The sequence below is a fragment of the Larimichthys crocea genome, chromosome VI, assembly GCF_000972845.2.
Source record: "Larimichthys crocea isolate SSNF chromosome VI, L_crocea_2.0, whole genome shotgun sequence".
Taxonomy (NCBI): domain Eukaryota; kingdom Metazoa; phylum Chordata; class Actinopteri; family Sciaenidae; genus Larimichthys; species Larimichthys crocea.
In genome coordinates, this window is record NC_040016.1 from 15,581,730 (window position 1) to 15,603,333 (window position 21,604).

General features: G+C 40.4%; 1 protein-coding gene across 6 annotated transcripts in view; it reads left to right on the forward strand.

Moving 5' to 3' along the window:
* The window catches only part of tox2 (TOX high mobility group box family member 2), a 108,202-nt gene that overhangs the window by 10,970 nt on the left and 75,628 nt on the right, over positions 1–21,604 (forward strand). For 3 of the 6 annotated variants that reach the window (XM_027279402.1, XM_027279405.1, XM_019272273.2), the window contains exon 1: positions 8,162–8,807. The exons of 1 other annotated variant lie outside the window; for it this stretch is intronic. In XM_027279402.1, the coding sequence (XP_027135203.1) occupies positions 8,715–8,807 (93 nt within the window). In that variant the 5' untranslated portion in view covers positions 8,162–8,714. Of the gene's footprint in view, positions 1–8,160; positions 8,808–21,604 lie in introns of those variants that run through there. 2 more of the 6 variants (XM_027279403.1, XM_019272272.2) reach the window with 2 other exon arrangements.

Genomic DNA, 21,604 nt, shown 5'->3' on the forward strand with positions numbered 1-21,604 from the left:
CAAGGTCGGTACAGGTGGCACCATGACAAGGCGCTTTTGTCCATAGCTGACACACTAGAGCGCAAGAGATGCAAGAAAAGGCCTGCCAGGACGGACTCAAAGAGAGCGATCACCTTTGTCAAAGCCCCTATTTGCCAGGCCACTTTCAACCAAAACAAAAGCCCAGCCTTCTGCAAAACACCAGGTCCTGGAAGATGATAGTGAATGTGGGCAGAAGGCCGCAGTTCCCAGAGGTTGTACACACAACCCTCCGCCCAGAAATTGTTCTGTGGTCAAATGAGGATGAAGAAAATAATACTGATCGAACTGACAGTGTTTCGGGAGGAGGGTTGTGACGTAGCCCATGAGAGGAAGGCGCTGAAGTACCAGTCCCTCCTTCAGGAGTGCAAGGACAAGTGGTGGCAGACATGATTGTACATAGTAGAGGTTGGCTGCAGAGGTTTCCCCGCCAAATCCTTCTGGCGGCTACTATCAGGGCCTGGATGACGGCAAAAAACACATTGCTCAACGGATGGGGGAGGAGGCAGAACATGCCTCTTGCTGGTTATGGAGTAGGCGGGAGGAGGAAAGCTGGAAGCCAGGAGCAGATGGCCAGTGACCTGGCCACCACTGCTGGCCCACCAACTGGAGAGTGTTGTGGTTGAGGGCCGAAACACTCAGTAAAGGTTGCGCACCACCTGACGATATCTGCTCTTGGCCGAAGGCTACCGTTATACTCATAATATACTTTATACTATAAGGTAGCTGAAGGATTGACACCCTAACAGGTGCATGTCACAAGTATAAAACATGTCCAAAATACTGCAGAGTAGTGCATCTCAAATTCATCAGCAGCAACAATACCAATGAGAGACTGAACCATGTATCTTTTCATCCCTCTTGCCTACACATTCAAATGACCTCTGAAGGCAGCATGGGGATCTACCTGACAGATATTTCAGTATTTTGTCTGTGTCTACTATGTGCTAGATATCAGTGCCATCCTCCCCCACCACACAAGCTGACCTTTCCTATTTGGTATACCATGTTGGGTAAAGGTCACCACTATTTTGGCTTCTCTCCACTGGTTTTGTTGAATTATATGAAATCCCCACAAAGTCTTCCATACATAAATATTTTCATGTTGCTGTCAAAAGCATGTAAAGGGGAAGGACATTTTCAGTGATTGATTTTTCTTTTTAGATTTAGAATCGTGCCAGGTTGATTAGCTTACATGTGAGCATGCACAGCTATAATGTTAGTTATAATGAGTTTTTCTCTCATTAATTTCCTTCACTCCTATTCAGCCATGATCAGCTTTGTCGTTCTTGAGACCTAAAGTCTACGGCATGCAAAGCTTGAAATCAGTGTAAGACCTTATGTATCATGTGTCACGAATTGAAAAATAAAATGTTATCAAGGGATCACATCACCTGTTCAAAGCACTAAATTATCAAGATATAAATATATATTTTCCCTTTCGACCACAGATTTGATATCCCTAGCATGTTTTTTTTTCCTCTCAGACTTCACTTTCAGTGGAAAGGCAATGGATTTTCTTACATTAGATTTCCCAATCACATAAAGTGCCTGCTGCCGGCGTCCGTGACAGGTGCAGAAACCTAAACAGCCTCTTTGAAAACTGAATACCTCATTGCTAAAACCATGTGCATTATTTCATTACAGGGAAATCTTATAATAGTGGACAAGACACGTTCCTCTATGTTCAGTATATTGTTGAAACGATTTCGACCTTCAACATATTTCACTCATCTACTGGAATTTTAGACTTTTGTTTCATCACTATGTCTTTCATTCTGTCATCATCTCTCTCTGTGGTGGTTCTGTTTTAAGACTTGGGAATGTGAAAGGCTCCAGTTAAGCTTCAAATGGTCCCCCTCCTCTTCCCAATGAGATGGAAACATTAATCAATTAGGTTGGCCCTTAAAGGATCTGAAGGAGATGAAGCTCCCCTCTCTCTGAAAATGAAATGCCACAGACTTTTAAATCCAGTCAAAGGGCATTTTTCCCAATCTTGCTCTCTTCTTTTTTCCCCCTCCCTTTTATTCCCCCACTCCCTGTTTCATTCATCTTCCCTCCCATCCCCCCCCTCATTTCTCATGTGCAACATAAGTAGAAGGTCGGGGGAATGAGAGGATGATGAAGAGGAGGGTTTATTCAGGAGTGGAATGGGAGGATGAGGGGATGATGGGGATGTGAAAACATGAGTTAAAATAAGGAACAAATCTCAAGGCTTTAAATACAAATTTTATAACTGTTTTGAATCAAACAGAAAGGGGATCTCTATTTTTACATGTCTGCATGTAAAAGTCAAAATTGTAAAAACAATAGAGCTATTTGTGTTTCTGTTGCACAGACAATTCAGACCCCACCAGTCGTCCATATACTTGACATGGAAATGGTGTAACAAATAATATATAATTTAATAAAATGTCATGCATCTGTATATGAATGGTAAATATTGTATGCAGTTGGTTTGCATCTGGTGGAAATGCAACAGCAGCTAATTACTAATGTGGAAAAGGGTCATGCAGAGGGTGGAGCGGACTCCATGAATGGCAGTTGTTTCAATGGCTGATTGTCCAAAGGAACAAGAGACAACATAGTCTCATTATTGAAGGTCAGTGGCTAGAAAAGGTTAGCAAAGGTTCACCATTGAACAGCCCTTTGTGGTGCGCCTGTCACGGCCTCACACAATTTATTCACACAAGCTTTGATACAAAACTGTGCTTTGGTAAAGAGAAGTGCAAATTCTGCAAAGCATTCTTTGGCATGTAATTGTTGTTATTCTAGAAGTGTCATTTTTAGTTTATTTGCACATTTTAATTTAGTTGGTCTTATGCCAGGAAATGTTTATGAGTCTTGCGCTTTGTCATGCATTGTCTACAGTTTCCTTAAGCTTGTTACAGATGTACAGTACATCTTTATATATAGTACATGCAGTTCTCTGAAAGAACATGCAAAAATATGATCTCATAAGGGAGCAAAACAAATTTACAGGGGGTCAGTAACACTCACATTAAAATATCCCTATGAGGTCTTTTGTAAGACTTTGGTAAGTGTCTCAGTTTAAGGCAAGAAACTACTTGCTGAAAGTAGTCTAGAAAGTCTAGAAGTTGCTTCTGGAGCCATTATATGCTTTGTTAACCCAGAACTGTATTCCACCAACCCTGTCATGTCATCTTTCCCACTGTTTGTCTTCACTATACTTTCCCAAAGCCCTATTTAAATTCATTTGCTTGACTTCTGTTTATGATCATGGCAGTTTGAACAAAATAAGAGAAATCATTTGATGTGCATGGTTGAGGAGGAGCAGCCAAACATACTGAGCTGAATGCTTTTTCATTCACCATATTTAGGCAGCTGGAGACAAATTGAAATGTGAAAGTGAAAAATTAAACACCTGAGTACCAGTCTGAGTGAGCTTAAATTGACACAAAGTGAAATCCATTGTATGAGAACCAAAGGCACAGGCAAAGTCATTTATAAAAGCATTTACAAAGCATTTTTACATGCTGCTCTATCTCAAAGTGATTCACAGAACACAAATCAAAGCAAAGGTGAGTCTTTTCAGCATAATCAGTTTCCATGTGCAAAATGGAACAGTACCCCCCCCCCCCCACACACACACAAATGTGCTTCTTTTTTGTAATACAGCAAAAACTGTGTTTTTCTGTGTAAATTAAGGTCATTAATGAGTCATCTCTCTGCTTAATGGACCTATTGAACTATTTCCTGTTTACCATTACTTTGCTGTTTGCTTTCCTCAGGACAACCTTATATGGCATTTCTACCAGTGGACCAAAGCAAAGTGCTAAATCAAATCTGAGAGAAAGGTAGCAACATTTAGGACTGCAAATTTGGGTTGAAATTAAACGAACTCTGTGCACTATCCATGCAAACTATAACCGGTTGCAGCTCTGATGTTAGTAAAGCAAGTACTTGACTTCTAGCAGTAATTTCTAAACCTGAAAAATTTGACCTCCTTTACTAAAGAAACACATTAATATTTTACATAAAATGGCCAACAATTAAAGTTCTGTGGTGTCTGACGAAACAGAACCTTGACAGCTTCCCTCCACATAACTAGTGGGGAACTGAGGGTTGTATTATAGTGACATTAAATAACACTTGCATAACTCTGCTTATTTGTTACAGATGAGAGAGTAGGCTAATGTGTATCCTCTTGTGTGGAGGAAGAGGAGGCCACTTAAGAATTAGTACACACTATGACCTCTGAAATATACAGTGTGTGGACATTATTTGTAGAAAGGACAGCTATGTTCTTCCAATTATGCTTTTAATAATTTCGATTTTTTGTGACCTTAGGTTCTTTCTGTTTTTTTGTTAGTTAGTTATTGACGTTACATTATTCTTTGACAAGTTATTCACTTGAATTTTTTATGGAATAATGCCCCTATAATTTTATCTCTCAAGTCAAAGCCATCTCAAACTTAGTCCTACAGGGTTCCAAAAAGAAGGACCAACCTCGTTCTACCTCTTCTACCTATCGCCTCACAGTTCTGTGACTGACTTGTGTTAAATTAAAACAGAATAACAAATAGATCCTTATTTTTTGTCATGCTATTAGAATTGGCTCCAGTGATGGCAATGTGTCTGTCTGTTGGTTGCGTGGTTGGTCAGTTCACTCTGACTGAAATCTCAACTTAAATCTCAACAACTATTGGATGGATTGCCATGCAATTTTGTGAAGACATTCACCGTCTCTGGAGGATAAAACACATGGGAAATACCCTGACTTTTCCTATAGCACCACCATGAGGTTGGCATCTGAGTTTTGAGTTAAAAGTCTCGATGTCTGTTGGATGGATTGCAATGAAATTCGGCACGCACATTCAAGTCCCCCTCTTACTTTTCATCTAGCACCGTCATCAACTTTTCTATTTGTCTGTACTTGGCGTATTTTGTGCTACCTAGCAAACGTAAGCATGCTAACATGCTACACTAAGATGGCATACATCATGCTGACAGCATCATTGTAACCATGTTAACATAATGTTGTTAGGCACCAGTGTGCCTCAGTACAGCCCCACAGAGCATCTAGCATGGCTGTAGTCAGTTGTTATCATATGGTTCTATCCGTAACTCACTTTCTCACGTTCTAACAACACAGGTTTGAAAATGTGATACGATTTTGATATTATACTTCATAACACCTGTTGTTTTGAGCAACCACAGAGAATTTCAACTCTATCTCAAAACCTCTGGAGACGATCAATCACTGTGAACGTGTGACACATTTGTATTCACATGTCACATTAGCATGCAAACTGCCATTGGAAGGTGTTAACTGTATGTGAAACATATCATATAGAATGTTATGGTTATTTTTATACTTTGCCCACATTTTCTATTTTCAACAATTAATGCTGTTTGAATTTACTGTAAAAAAAAGAAAGAAAAAAGAGAGAGAGACAAAGGGAAAAGTATTGAATTTAATTATTTCTTTGTTGTTGTTTTTCACTCATTCGTGGTATTTAGTGCACATTTCTGTGTGGAAGAAGAATTAACAGCTCATTTAAATGCAAGAGGAGAAAACTAAGGGGCAGAGCAGAAGGAAAAGACAATGTTCCTTTCTTTGTCGTCCCTTTGCTTGAGAAAAGATTTCAGAGAGCTTCAAATCGAGAAGTTATCATTTTACTAAAAGGAAATCAGCGATCGACACGTAATAACAGGAGATGTTATAAAACCAATACTGCTGACATCATCTAAGTACCGGCATCGTCGTAACCCTTAATGGAAAATATTATTTTATATTTTCCTCTCATTTCCTGCTAGCAGGAGCTCTTACCAAGGCAATAAAAAGTGTTTGTTCTGCTAATTGCTCCGAATGGATGAATGTATTTCAAGATGGTATGCTAGACGGTGTGATTTGCTTCCTACATTGGAAAGAAATTGTTCTTGAATGTTACATATCTTAAGAGTTTGTGTGACTTTTCACTGTGTCATCTTTCCCTCCTTTACATCTTTCACTGGTCTACCAGTACCTACTTTGCTCATCCGCTCACCCAACAACTAATTCCACCGCCTCTAACATCCTTCTCACGCTTCCACTAGTATCTTTTTTTTTTTCCATTAACCAAATTTCTTCCGTCCCCCTTTTTTTAATCAACCACCTTTCCTTCTCAATAATTCATTGACTGTCTGACCAATACTTGGTGCTACGCAATGCTGCAAAACATTTCTTTCCCATGAAGCCATGACTCGTGCCAGACACCTCTGTGTGCTGTACTGTACCTTCTGCTATAGCAGTGACTGACACACTGAATGAAAAGTGAGAGTGACAAGCAGAGAAGAATCAGACAGACAGTGACTCAAAGGTACAAAATGAGGAGAAATCTGCATTTTTGTGACAGTTAACCTTATGAGCTCGGACTCAGGACAGCAGTGGATGGCAGATTGCCACAGCAAGCCCATGGTGAGGCCCATCTGTGCCTGGTATTAAACCAGGCTCACACCCCAGGGCCAGAGCCACCATGCCGTGTAATAGCTACACAGACATAGGCACAGTCCTGAGGGGGCCAACAAGTCACCCACTGGGATGACAATAGCAGCTTGGTTAACACAAACACACACTTGTACAAAAACTCCCACACATGCACCAAAAGCACAGAAATAAAGGACGTGTTGGCCATAACACATAACTTACATGTTGATCTGCCCTGCAAAAACAAATTAATGATACTTTCCTGCATGAGTGAGCACGTAACACCACTCCCGCCTCTTCTTAAAAACAGTGTGATACAACATTTGGCTGTGAGTGATGTTTTGAAGCTCTGCTTGGACATTGTTCAGTGTTTACATCCTGTTGTGTCGACCGCTGTGTGAGTATGTTTTGAATTTGCCCAGGTGTGTGTGTGTCTGTGTGTGTGTGTGTGAGTGTGTGTGTGTAAGGGTCAAAACGGGAGCACAGCAGCAATGTAGATTATCTCAGTTACCATGAGAAGTCTATCTATTCTCAGTGTGTATTCTGCTGCCTACTGGCAAGAAGACAGGCATCAGGAGGAAATAAAGAGAAAAAAGTGCATTTCCAAAATAGCTGTGATGTTGTGGCTAGTGAATCTGAGTTTACCAAATATGATAGCTTAGCGTGAACTTTATGGCCTGAGTTATGCCAGTATTACAAGTCACAGCAAGTGATATCAAAGTGATGTAAATCGCGTAAGAAATGTATCATCTTAAAAAGCGCAAAAACATAAATCATTTATAAGAATAGAATTCATACTTTAATGAATATATAAATAATTGTCTGGATTCTACTTTGTTATTCTTCACTGACTCTCAGCAGTGTCCTTCGTAAAATTTAGCAAGCAGCCGTGTTTATGGACATTCTCTATGACAGTCCAGTCAGTGGCATTATGAAGAAATGAGGAAAATGTGACAATGAGGACGGGGAGGTTGACTGGCATTTGGGATTCACTTTTGGAAGACACAGATCATACAAAGTTACGAAGTACAAAGTAATTAGGCCGTTAGCAGCTTGAAGACTGATTGATCATTTCCGTAAATAGCTTTAGAGTTACAAAGCAGTTTCCACATTGTATAACAACTATATATATATATATATATATATATATTATAATCTATATATATATATATGTATATATGTTTGTCCAGGAAGTCCTTTTACTTTAGATACTTTAAATCTACTTATTTACTTTGCAAATACTTCATATGGTTAAATGAAGAACTGTTATTGTTCACGCTGTGGAACTTTCTACTTTTACTGCAGCAAAGAATTTGAATACTTGCTCCACCATCTGTTGTGTACTCTTTCAGATACAGAGAGCAGACACATCTATTCATTTACAGTGTTTATACAAGTTTAGTGTCAATGCAGGATCAGAGCCAACAGGACAGGAGGTCAGGAGTTAGGTTGTGATCTTGATGGAGTTTGGTTACAGAAAAGTTTGACACCAACTTTTTGTTTACAGATCTTTAAATCAGTCTGATTACACTCTAAACAGAGTAAAACAAACTTCAGAATAAGTATGTGTCCCGCCAACTGAGGGGGAACTTGACCTTAGTTTGGGAAGGGAAGACTCATTCTCCACTACACCTCCCCTCTGGAGATCTGCCTGTTCCTCCTCTGACCGGTAGAGGTCGCAGCCTAGCAGTCGCTCTGAGGACGGGAACGCATGGATATGTCCGAGCGCTTCCACATGACAAAGCTACAGCGCGTCTGGAAACCAGGAACGGAACACGGGCGTTTTGGAAAAAGCGTCGACAAGAACAATTTCTGCATCTTTACCTGCCGCCTCGGCTCGCTAACAAACAACTTCAGTGACCGTTTTACTTTTTATTTTCTGTAACTGCTGAGAGGGGCAGCTGCCCTCTTTCTTTTTCCTTCTCTCCAAGTGAACTTTATAGGGATGTTATATCTGAGCATCACCGCGCTGAATGCCCGCATAGTGCCGAAGTAAGTGTAGGACGAGTGTGAAGAGTGAAACGACTGGAGAGACTCGGTCCTCTTCTTCTACTACTACTACTTTTTTGCTCGGTTTAATACACAGGAGGGGGAAAAAACAGAGGGAGAGAGAGTGTGTGTGTGTTTGTGTGTGCGTGTGCAGGAGAGAGAGAGAGAGAGCGAGAGAGGGGAAGAGAGAGAGAGAGAGAGAGAGAGAGAGAGAGAGAGAAGTCGCACCGGTTTTTTGGAGCTACGCTTTCATGCCGTCAGTCTTGCGGACTCTGAGATGGACGTCAGATTTTATCCAGCTCCCCCTTCAAGCGTGGGTTCATGTACGTTACCGACTGACTCCGGTTTGGACTATTACCACTCCAACAAGGTAACAATTATCTCCACTTTACGAGCTTATAGTCGGTCAGATGTGCAAGCTTCGATGTGATGATGCACGCACAAACGCTTGGCTTACATTATGTATGTGATCAGGCGCGGTGTGTTAGGAGTGACATGTGCTGCACTTTTAGTTCCCTCGGGATGAATAGATTGCATTGAGTCTGTAAGTAAGTAAGAATCTTTTAAACTGCAGAAAACCACGCATGACACCTGTCCCGAGCTCGTGCGCGCGGGTTTTTACTTTAATTAGAATTTGCCAATGTGTTCATTTGGATAAAAAAAAAAAAAACTGTGGGTACGATGTGCTGTAGTTGTCCTTTGAGCTGAGTTAGAGCGCACCGCTCTCTCCAGAGCACTGGAAGTACTGGCACTGAACAAACTAGGCACAAATTGAATATGTGCCTTTTTCCCCCCACTCCTAAAACTGAACACATGTAAACAAGCAAATTGTTCCCTGTATAATTTAAACTTGGCCGAACTAACTGCGGAAGCACTATCTTATCTGCTCCACACAGGTTCCCACATGGGTCAATGCACAATTAGTCCAATAAACAACTATCAAGATTGCGTTTTTATGTGATGCCTCTTATGTATCGGGGCTGCTTGTGATGCTCTGAGGTATATGCAACTTGTAACAGACCAATCTGCGTATGTGTTTGTCTTATTTTGTCTCACTGCTCGATAAAAGTGTTTCCATGAAGGATATACAGATGCATATTCTCACCTTTTTGCGCATACATTCAATCTCACCAGTACGCGCATAATAAGTTTTTAGTTATTAATTATTTATCCGCAACCTATATGTAAACCTGGCGTTGTTGTTTAAAATTCTCTCAAGAATGAAATATTGTATTTTATTGATCAGCCGGGGCAGAAGTTGCGAATTGCACATGCGTTTTTACGCACGAAATCGTATCCATTATTACTGGAATCTCTTTTAGACACTTTTATTGGTAAATTAAATGAGGATAAGTGCCACAGAAGAATTATAACTCACAAGCCTGTCTTTGAAGGAAAACATCACACAATCAGTTTGCATCAGCGTCCTTTTTTTTTTTTTTTGATAAATATAATCAAGTTTTCTGAATTATGCAGTTATTTATATTTCTGTTGAATATCATGGGGCCTACTGTAAATGGATTACTTTTCCACTGTTCCACTCTTTCCATGTGGTGTACACCGAAATCTTTGCTTTAACTATAAAAATCTTGCATTCATATACAAACCTGACACATTTACAAGATTACAAGTCGCCACCAACAAGGCTATTTTTGTTGATGTGGTCAGGGTAAAACCTGTGTAAACATTTGGCAGAGCTAGAATAAGGCATTATACCTGCAGCCATTCAAATAGGTTTGCTTGCCTTAGCACCTGGAGAGACGCCAGCAGGCAGTTAACATTTGCTGGTGACAAAGTGAAACATTATAGCACAGTACAATATTTGAATTGTTAATCTCCCCTGTTCATACACACAGTCACCTGTATGTATACATGAGAAACACACACGGTCAGCTGCACACAGTCACACACTGTCACACTCACTTGCAGAGAGGTTTGAATTACAATACATGAGTGCTTTACATCAACTGCAGTTATTTCTTAACCACAAACCTACTGTAACATCAATTTCAACCTTTCACCTCCAACATGAACTGATCCTAAGTCTGAAATTAACCCTAAACCAGACCTTAGATTAGCCCTTTTATAAAGTGAGGGCAAAATATTCTCATAGAAGGTTTTCTGTAATCTTTCTGTCCTTGTGATAATGTTAAATCATTTACGCTTATGTGTGTGTGTGTGTGTGTGTGTGTGTGTGTGTGTGTGTGTGTGTGTGTTAGCTGGCTTACGCTCATAGGCACACACACACACACACACACACACACACACACACACACACACACATGCACACACCTACAGTAGCTGCAGATGTATATTTAAGATCACAATGAGACCTGGCTTTCTGACCGAGGCCATGTGTCAGGTCTTGTAGTGTTAACACAGTGAACTGTACTAGTTGTCATGATTCAGCGAGCGTAGAGGTTGTTGGCCCGGCAAAGGAGCAGGTTTGGGTTTCAAGGACAGAATCGTATAACATTGTCATTACTAAAGTAACAGCTGTGACTAAGATGTAAAGTGACATATTATCTGTGCTGTGCCGCTGCTACTACACATAACTGTTGAATAATGATACAAGAGCTTTATATGACGTTTTGGCAGTAGTTCATCTTAATGGCAGTTTCATTTCAGGAGCGGGATGGAGTTGACCTCCTGGAGTAGCACTGTTGGTAGCAGTGCCACAGTGGTCTAACACTGCATCACCTGCAGGTGTTAACTGGAAAGCTTGCAAAGATGATAAAAAAAAATCTGTGTTTTTTAATTTCACAGTCATTATGTAGTTAATTATAGCTATTGCATGCATGGATTGAATGTTTTTTGTTAGAATATTTCACAGGAAATTGAAAAGATGTGTCACTGATATTTGCATAAAGTACCAGTGACTATTGCTTGGATTTTTTTTTAAATCACAAGCCCAAATTACACTCGTAAATAATTTCTATTCGGAGAGTTGTGCACACAAAGGGTTTAAACAAGCTTGAAAGTCTCAAACCCTCCCAATCAAGGCCTCCTAGAACAGGCAGGATATATATATAACTTGTGTGAAACTCACTAATGTGTTTAGTACTGTACAGTATTAAAGACACCAACCAAGAAGTGAGCATATTACTAAGTGGGACAGTGTATATTTAAAAGCCCATCGCTTCCTGTTCTTGTGGTGTAAACTCAAACACTATCAATCTATTTCTAAGACTGACTGACACACAAATTACTGTGTGTGTGTGTGCATATACTTCTGTTTTCTACCTGAAAGGGTTAATAATTGAGTAACGTAAAGAATGTGTAAGCTGAAACTGGTTGGAGCTGATTGGCCACATTCAGACTGATGATTGATTGATGCATGCCAGGAATATGGATCACACTGACAGAATAAGTCAATACTGCAAATCTATGAATGCACTTGACCTTTGGATTTAGGCCATGGTTTTCCTGCAATTAGACATTGAACATCAACAAAATACAGTGCGTAACTTTCATATATGTTGATTGGTGATTTAGTCTAATGTACGTTATGCTTTGATTGGCTTTTTCAAATCACAAAAACAAAATTCATAATTAAAACACAAAAGGATGAAGAGATTATGTAAGACAAAATGTGATTGTGCTTCTCTATATTTCATTGTAAATTCCTTGATAAAACAACGCCGTGCATCCACAATTCAGAACAACGCAAAGAACAACACATGAGAAAAGCATCGATTTGTATTTTGCTATGAACCCCACGGCTCTGTTGCTCTTCTCAACTCCATCCAACTTGCATTGTCCTGCACTTGCACAATCACAGTGAGTCATCTTTACTTTTCGCCCAAGATTTCTCCTAATCTTTTTGAAGCCTCTCTGTATCTTTCCTCACTGAGTGGGAGGCTTGTTTGTTCAGCGTACACTCAGCTGTGTGTATACCAGCGCTGAAGGCCACTTCTTCGCAAATGCCTGTTTTAGCGGGAGACTATTTGTCAAATGCATTATGACTTGTGCATACCCCCAGGCAAAATCACTCCGGTGAAATGAAGTTGGATAGATTACTGTAGCTGTTCCACTTTCTCCTCATCCCTCTTCCCTCAAACAGCACGGTGCCCAAGAGAGAGGCTCTCATGTAATTATACTGTAGTTATACTGTAGGTTTATAATCCAATGGTTTGCAGATGTTATTCTTTACATAGTTGCAGTCTGTTCCAAGTTACTGTACGTTATTTATATATGCTGAACCCGTTTTCACCGCAGTGCGGAGCAAACGCGTTTTTGATGCACAGTTTGTGCAGTGCGAGTACTCACAGAAGAGATACCTCAATAAAAGCTTTACTGTGTGTGAGAATTGGGTAAAGGACTTTATGCATGTATGTGCATGTGTAATGCATACCTAATTGCTAATATACCTCGAGGCAAGATGTATGAAAGATGTTTAACAAGATAAACCTCATTTACACATTGATTCAGGTTTTCACACATGGTATACTTATGTAATGCCTTGTTGTACATCTTTATATGAGTGCAAGTAACAAGCAGCTGACATTTGTCCACTCAGAACAATGAGGCCAGCTACTGCAGAGCACGTACCACCCCTTTTCAAGTGGCCTGTTCCATTTCCACCATTATCCAAATCACTGTATTAGTCATGGGATACTTCAAAGTATCGACAGGCGAAAATATTTCCATGTTGAATTCTCAGAATGTGTGTGTGTGTGTGTGTTTTTTTTTTCTTCTTCAAAACATGACCGTAATAGAAACAGAAAAAAGAAAGAGTTATTCCAGCAGTACCTCATTCTGTACACAGAGAAAAGTTAATTACATGGAGGCAAGCATTCTTGGGTCGACAGCGTGGACTTGGGGTTTTTCATTGTGCCCATTCATAACATTCTGCTGACTGGCCAGTCCGAGTTGCAATATCCCAACCGTTCTCACTGGGGAAATGTTAACCCATGCATGGCTCTAATGCACACCAGAGGGAAGAAAGCAGTCTAATGCTGGTGGAACTGGGAATACTCAAAGTGGCGAGTTTATTGTTCTAATGCTGTTCCAGACAGTTAACTCAGAGCAAATAGTAGATAACATAAAATGGAGTCATGGAATGAACATTATTTTTTTGGATTTATAAAAAAAAGAAGAAGCCTCAAACAGTGTACTTTGTGAAGTTATTTTTTTGGTCCAACCACTTCCTGGCTGTATTCATAATCAAGTCTTTCTGTCTCCCCACCTCTCCCCCCTCTCTGCGTCTAACTTCTTCTCTCATTTACCTTCCCAACAGCAATGTCAAAAGGTTACGTAGGGAAGCCGGATCGCCTGGGGCTGATTGTGTCTTTGAGTTAATGATAAGTAGCTACAGTGTTATTCTCTGAAGCAGTGGGGCTTGGCTTGTGTTCTGTGCGCACACCATTATAGTAGGGGAACTGCATTTATAAAGACTTTGGCTTATGATCACTTGTTTAAACCACAAGGAAGGAAAATATACGATTTTTTAAATGGAATTAGATGGATAAAATGTGGGTACGGGATTTGCACACAGAACTTCACCTTTCTTGTAATCTGTTTATGTTTGTTCACCTACGTAACACCATAGTTATGACGTAGGAAAAAGCGAGAGAATATAGTCCATAAGAGGGATGTACCACCATTGGTTTCACTTTAACCTACAGGATAGTGAAGGTGACAGAGCCTCAACCAGACTCTGCAGCACTCCCATTGCTCTGCTCTGTACTTTATAATCTAGACCAGACATGACTCAGAGCTACTAGAGGTGTTAAGAGGGTCATAAGTCATGTATGGCTGAAAATAGATAGTATAGTTTATCCTGCCTGGTTAGCTACTTAATCACCTAGGTCCATAGAAACAGGCTATTTATGTCGATGATTGATTGTATTAACTGCCAAGAATTCAGTCATGACAGTGCATTTTTTAAAACTCTTCCCAATATACTTTTGTGATATACTACCGCTATCCAAATCATTTCTATTCTGCCATCACATTGCAATCTATCAACCAGAAAGTCTGTTTATTAAAAGAAATCACCAGACTGGTTTTAGAATAAGACTGATAGCAGGTTTTCAGGCTCGGTGACACGTGTGGCAAACTGTAATGCAGTGCGAAACACGGCCACATCACAAGATGTCAGAGTAATTCCAGTTTTGACGTTGATTGCAAATCGGAGAAGCCAGGCCCTGGCCCGACTCGTGCCCCTCATTAAATCACATTAACCCTAATTATCGTCACTGCCCCTTGAAACCAAAATACTACAGTCAGGCTTGACTCCTGGCTCCTCAGCCTGGTTTTGGCTGTGTGTTTCATCCCCTTGACTTGTGTAAAGGAGTCCAACGTGCCAAGACGTCTTAAACTGTCTTCACCTCAGGAGGCCACTGGTTACTTAGTAGCAATAGCCTAGTCTGTCTGTCTTTCTCCCTGTCTGTCTGCCCCCACCCCCACCCCACCACCCAGTTTCCTTGAGCTGTTTTATATTCAGTTCTTGATTGGTTGGGGGATGGGGTGGTGGAATAGCATTTGAGGGTTAGCCGGTTAGTGCAGAGAGGGGGGAAGGAGATTTGGGGTGTGTGTAAAGAGAGAGAGAGAGAGAGAGAGAGAGAGAGAGAGATGTAGATGGAGGGAAATAAAGAGAGATTTTTAGGGGTATTTTATTCTTCAGCTCGCCATTGAGTCTGTAATGTCATTCAACGATGTGGAAACCAAAATGAGCCTTGCCACCAGATGTGTTCCAGTCCAGATAGCGACTTGAAAGACAGACGTTTATTGTTTTAGTGCATTTGGTGTGGTTCAAACCCAAACTGCATGAAATGCTGATTGATGGATTTCGCTAATGAATGTGTATGTGTGTAAGAGGGAGAGAGAGAAAGAAAAGAGAAAGAGAGAGAGAGAGAGAGAGAGAGAGAGAGAGAGGCATCTGCTTCATGTGATTCATTTAACCATTTCTGTGCTCTGTCTGGTGATGAGGCGGGGTGTGTTTCACTCTGCTACAGTAGGATTTCAAGGCAGATTCATTTTCTTTCTATCAGCACACCCTTATGAAAAAACAAACCCGTTCCAGTAATGTTTTCCTTTGATATCTGCAGAATGTGGCCTTCATATTTCTATAAAGCATATAGACCAAAACAGCACCGTATAATGGGCTTCAGCAGAGATAAGTATGGTAAACTGCTTAGCAGCAAGACAATATCTCATGAAGTTGTTGCATAGTAGGCTCAGTTTTTATTATAACAATGAGACAAAGTCAATATAACTGCCATGACCTTCTGTTATGAAACTTTATATTTTGGTTTACCAAGGGCAACAAGCAAACTTATTGTTGATGCTGACATTTAGCATCATCCACATGCATGTGGTTTAGACTGTAGGTCAGGAAGTGCGCAGCTCTCTCTCTCTCTCTCTCTCTCTCTCTCTTTTTTTGCAGCAGCAGTTTCAGCATCCCAACAGTGAACTGCCTGTCCTTAATTATCATAAACTAACATTTTTTCTTGCTGCTATTGTTTGACGATTGAGGTATCAGCTCACCCACATGAACACAACAAAGACAAAACATTTTTGTTGCAATTCCCCTAACAAGAAAGCTGATCTTCATTAGGATAATTGCTTCATTTCATTTATAAACAAATAGACCACAGAGTGATTATTCTAGATGCTGGAGATTATGAGTGTAGTTATTGGCCTTGGCAGATTTGTGTAAAGCAGGCTTTGGTACATAAATTAGTCATACATAAAGTAATCATTCTATGAGAAAACCATATCAACATTTCACATAAGCACAGACGGAGCTCATCAGCTCTGACTTTCGCACTCGCCGCTCTGCAGAGATCTCACAGTTCACCCGGCAATTTGTTTTTCATTTCATTTCTCTGCGAATGGTATATTACTGCCTATATTTTGGTACGATCAGGTTTTTTTTTTTTTTTTTAGTAAGGGCTCACCGTGAAATGGTGTGACACTGCCGTTTAGTCTATTAGCAGGAAATGAAACACTAAGAAGAGGAAGGAGTGAAGAAGGAGGGGTAGGTTAGGGTGATTTTTGAGTATCACATAGGTTGACTACAAAAGTTTTCACAGGTTGTAGAGTTGGAAGATAAGATCGACCTTTGTGTATCACAGGATCGGGAGGAACAGTGTATTTATCAGACTTAAAGACGTCTGTGAAGGCACCAAATCGCTCATCAAAACCAATGATTGGAAATTCATCATCAGCTTTTTGTGGGAGATGGCTTTCATCACTCACCCTGTTGACTCAAGCCTTGAAGGTTTGTTGTATTAAATGGTAGACTGACAGCTGATCCTACAACAGGTCATAAAGTATTAGATTATATAATACGCGCAGGGAATTTAACCGTCAGAGTTGAAACATAGCACCTGGTTTATTTGTTGGCATTTCAATCCCCTGCATCTACCCTTGATGGGCGGTTTCCTCAAAAAAGACTGGTGAGGATGGCGTGATCCAACAGATTCCATAGGATGAGTGTATAAAAACACTGATAAACATAGTGTCTGTGGAAGAATGCAGCTGTCGGGTGTATAAAGAGAGGTTCTCAATATGGGCAAACATGAACAGTTGTCTTAGCTTCCTGAGGCATCTCCTGTGCAAACAAAACTGTAGATGGCTGGTTCAGGTCCACACTCAAAGATCACAAGGCCACTGAGGACACACACACTCGGAGACATACACTCTTTCACAGGTAGACACACACACACACTCATACATGCAGATTCAAGCATGTCTGCACTTGCACAGCATAAATGAACACACATTTTTTTTTTTTACTGTTTCACACATCTAGTTGCTTCTTTCACTACTGTAATTGACTGTCATGTGTGAATAATCTCGCCGCAGAAAGACATTGGGGCAGCTGTGGCTCAGAGGTCGTCCACTAATCAGATGATCGGCGGTTCGATCCCTTTCTCTGGTGTATGAATGTCTATGAATGGTTAGCTCCTAAAAGCGATGAGCAGTTCGCACCTTGCATGGCAGCTAATCAGTGTGTGAATAAGACATATAGTGTAAAAGTGCTTTAAGTGGTCGGAAGACTAGAAAGGCGCTATATAAGTACAGTCCATTTACCATTGTTTATGTTCAAGCCCGATAAGCCTGGAAATTCTAGTGCCACTTGTGATGTACTAAATCTTCATTTGTCAATAGAACATGTCTGAGTTACTCCAGGAAGTTAGTTGGCTGGTTAGGCCACCAAGGATTAGTCCTCTTTCGTGCACTGTTTGCTTCTGTGTGTGTGTGTGACTCTCCGCACTATCACTACAAACCCACAGTCCCCCCAGGCTCCATTTTGCCTCAGTCTAGTAAACCACCTCTGGCACTTTTGGGCTTTGTTCATAATATTTTCATTGTAGCTTTGCCTTACTTTCCAGGAATTCCATTCGCTGTGTGTTGATAGTTTTTGCTACCCCTTCATTTTCAATGACGACCCAATATCACAGCGTCACATAAGAGCACTTAATCTTATGGGAGAACTGCACCCTCTACTTAAATGCAGATGTAATTTGCTGCAATATTTGGTGTCTCTCTGCTTCTTCTGAAATCTACACACACATGACGAATAATTCTGAAATAGGAGCATGATATTACAGTTAACTTGAAATTTTCAAAAATCTTGTACCCTCTGTGTATTGATAATAGATCTACAGTAGCTGCTTCAGGTCTGTTTGAGGCTTCAGTATGTTGATTGGTATGTGATGTGTTAGTACAGCTGAAACCGAGTGTGTTCACTGTACAAACATAGCATTGCTGTTGGTTTCACTTAATCTTTGACACAAAGGCACTGGCATGTGGCTGGTCTCTCAGACAGATTCAGTGACAGATAGAAAGAGAGAGAGGTGATGGTATGTGTACATAAATAGCGGGATAATTACTTAAAATGTGTCACATTTTAGAGCGTTATTTATTTATTTTTGTTTTTTATACTATCTAGACAGGAAGATTATCTTTTTTTAGGATTTGTGCATGCCTTGAAAGTCACAGTCACTCATTAGGATTTCCTGAAGCAAACACAGCACGAGTGACTGATACCGTGCCTTATACTTTGGTCACCTCAGGAACTTACTCTTGGTTGTAGTAGAGGTCCGGACTACTGCCAGTCTAGATGGATGATTTATTTGCCTGCCATCCCATAATTACCCACCAAGTAAATGGGAGGACCTCTCTGGGATTATAGTTTGTCTTTGCAGTTGAAAAAAAAATCCGACTCTTTACATGGTTTGGCAGTAAGCTCTTTTAAAAGATCTTTTGATGTTTTATCAAGAACTGAAACATTAATTTGAAATGCATTCGTCATCTGTGTAATGTCGGAAATGTTTACAGCCTGCTAGAAACATTTAAAAATGAGGATATTGTGTTGTGTTATGCAGAACGGTGTTAATTATTGCAGCTCTGATTGTTGTTGTACTAAAATGTTACCTCTTTGAACCGCAGACTGTTTGCAAAGTTTGATACCTGCACTCAGAAACGTATCAAATGAATATTTTCACATCAAAAGAATTGTTTCTGTGTTTTTTGGACATGACTCGAGTCTAGGAGAATGAATCCAAAATGAAAAACAATGACCTCTCACCAGACTTTGACAAGATTTCGCTGACACCAGTCATGGGTAATCACCAGCTTCTTGGCAGGAGAAAGGCGTTAGCTCTTTCTAAATATTCACCACCTAATATTCTTTTAATTGACTTCAGAGAAACTCTATCAAGACGTACTGATGAAGTTACAAATTGGCTAAAGCAGCTCATTCTGAGAGCCAGATCTCCTTGTTCCTTTTGGTTTGGTTTGTTGTACTTTCTGCTGCTCCGCATAATGACGAGGGTGGAAGAGTGGAAGATTTCAATTACTCAGAGAAAGTCAAGGAGGTTGTTGAAGTTTGAGAAATACAACACGGGCTGGTTGCTATGTGAAGATTGCGCCCATTTGGAATGTAATTAAATTGGCTTGGCTGCTTGCCAGTGAAAAAAAAAATACATTCCTTTTTTCTCATCTCAAATGAAAATGTATAGAGTGTTTTGCTGAAAAATACCTGGAGGGAACAGTAGGCTGTTGAATATTTGTAATACAGCTTGCACTGTGCAGTTGAAATGAGTTTTGAGATGAGTTATCCGTTGTGGTTTCCCCCTTTGACATTTCAAAGGTATGCAGCTTTTGAACCATGGATTTACTGTAATCTATTTTTTTCTATTATTGATGTGTGGTTGAGTTATAAACTGTAAATTGGCTTCTCTGCCATTTCACCACGAGGCCACGCGCACAAACAGACTTTGTAATAATGTTTATATATAGTCACATGTAAACCCCAGTTGTTGGTCCTAGTCTACATATGAAGCTGTACAAGACCACTGTTTACCATATAGAGTGTGTGAATCTTTCACCAGCTCCTCTGCCCCTCCACGATGCAGCCAGACCATACTGGGGCTAGTAACAGACTTCACCATCCGTTCCAAATGTGAAAGTAATGAGCAACTAAGTTATATACAAATGCAGACAATAAAATGTAAAAGGTGTAAGTATAGTGTCGAGGCTTCCGCAGAGAGTACAGACACTGAGGGATTGTACACAGATATAAATCTATGATCATATCTCAAAGTTTGCAAATGTTCTCATTTACACTTGGAGAATTTTGAGAAGGGGCCTGTCCACAACACTGAAAATACACTACGAGTTTATATTGCATGTTTGTTCTTGGATTGATCTGAGACTCAAGGAAGAAAGAAATGTAATATTTTCCACAATAACTAATATATATTGAAATATACACTAAAACCTACAGTGCTATCCTTTTAGCTGTGTAAAGTACGTTTGAGGTTGTTCTGGCTCACACAAGGTACAATGTGATCTTCTTCTTCTTCTTCCGATTGACTTCAACCACAAAAAAAGAAAACAAATGTTCTCAGATTTGTGTCAGAGATATTTTGGAAATCGTACCATTCAATAGATATTTCATGGTTTTTCATTTCAAGCATTTTAAGGTTGAATAATTACAATTTCTGACTGGTCACAGCAGTGCAAAAATGCCTTAACATTTATGATGAGAGAGAGGGAGAGGGAGAGGGAGAGAAAGAGGAACCAGGAGATAAATTCAGAGTCATAAATGAGAGCTGTTAGGTTGTTGTGTTTGTTGAGGAGTATTAAAAAAAATCCAGCTGCCTCTGATCCACCGTTGCCTGATCTGCAAATGGATCGAGCTGCCCAGCCGAGCTGTTCTTACAAAATCAGCCTGGCAAGGCGTTATAATAGCTTTTCCTTGTACATGTCCTGTCAAATCAACTTAGCCTCTTCGGGTGCTATTTTAGTGTTAGTCACACAGTCGATAGAGGAAACTACAAGTCCTCTGTGTCACCACTTGTCCTCAGAGAGCACATGGAAATATACTTGTATGTCCAGCGCCATAATGCCACCATTACACCATGACACTTTTGGAAAGTGCGCTTTGAAATCAGATCCATGAAGCGAGGGAACGAGGTGCTGAGATGATGAGGTAATTAGTAGGGTCTATCACTATAGTGCTAATGAATGTTTGCGGGTTCGTGGGTACTGGTGCATGTGCGTGTGTGCACTCATGCTGCGCGGTTGATTTTCAGTCAGAGGCTTAATCCAACATGCACATGACAAAGCGTGCTAAGTGAATCAAAAAAGCTGTGTATCAGTGGAAACAAGGCTCCTCAGTCTCCTCAATGGTGCTGCGTAGATAGTGTGAATGCCAATACACCTTCAGGGCACTGATTGTGTGCCATAATGCTTTCATGAGCCTCTTCTGCCTATGTTGAATGTAAACTCACATCTCAATAAAGGGATAAGATTTTCTATATGTTGTCTAATGTGTGTGTGTGTGTTTGTGTGTGTCTGGCCAGATACGTTGATGTGAAAAGATGTGATTAAATGTGTGAGTGTTACTCTGTTGATGTGATGTAGGTTTCTAGTACAGACGTGCACTTGCACAAGGAACCAGAAAACAAATGTCTGAGAGAGGAAGAAGAGATGGAGAGATAGAGTTTTGTCTGGTAGACAGAGAAAGAGGTCTGATAAGCAATACTGCAAACTTCTGCAAAAAGAGAGAATAGACGTATACCACATATTAACAAGGACACATGCACACAAACCAAGACAGAGTCCTCTTTCTCAGGACCACATGGGCTGACAGGACACCAGCTCTCACTTTCATTTGTGCTCATGCACCTGCTCACACTCACTGTT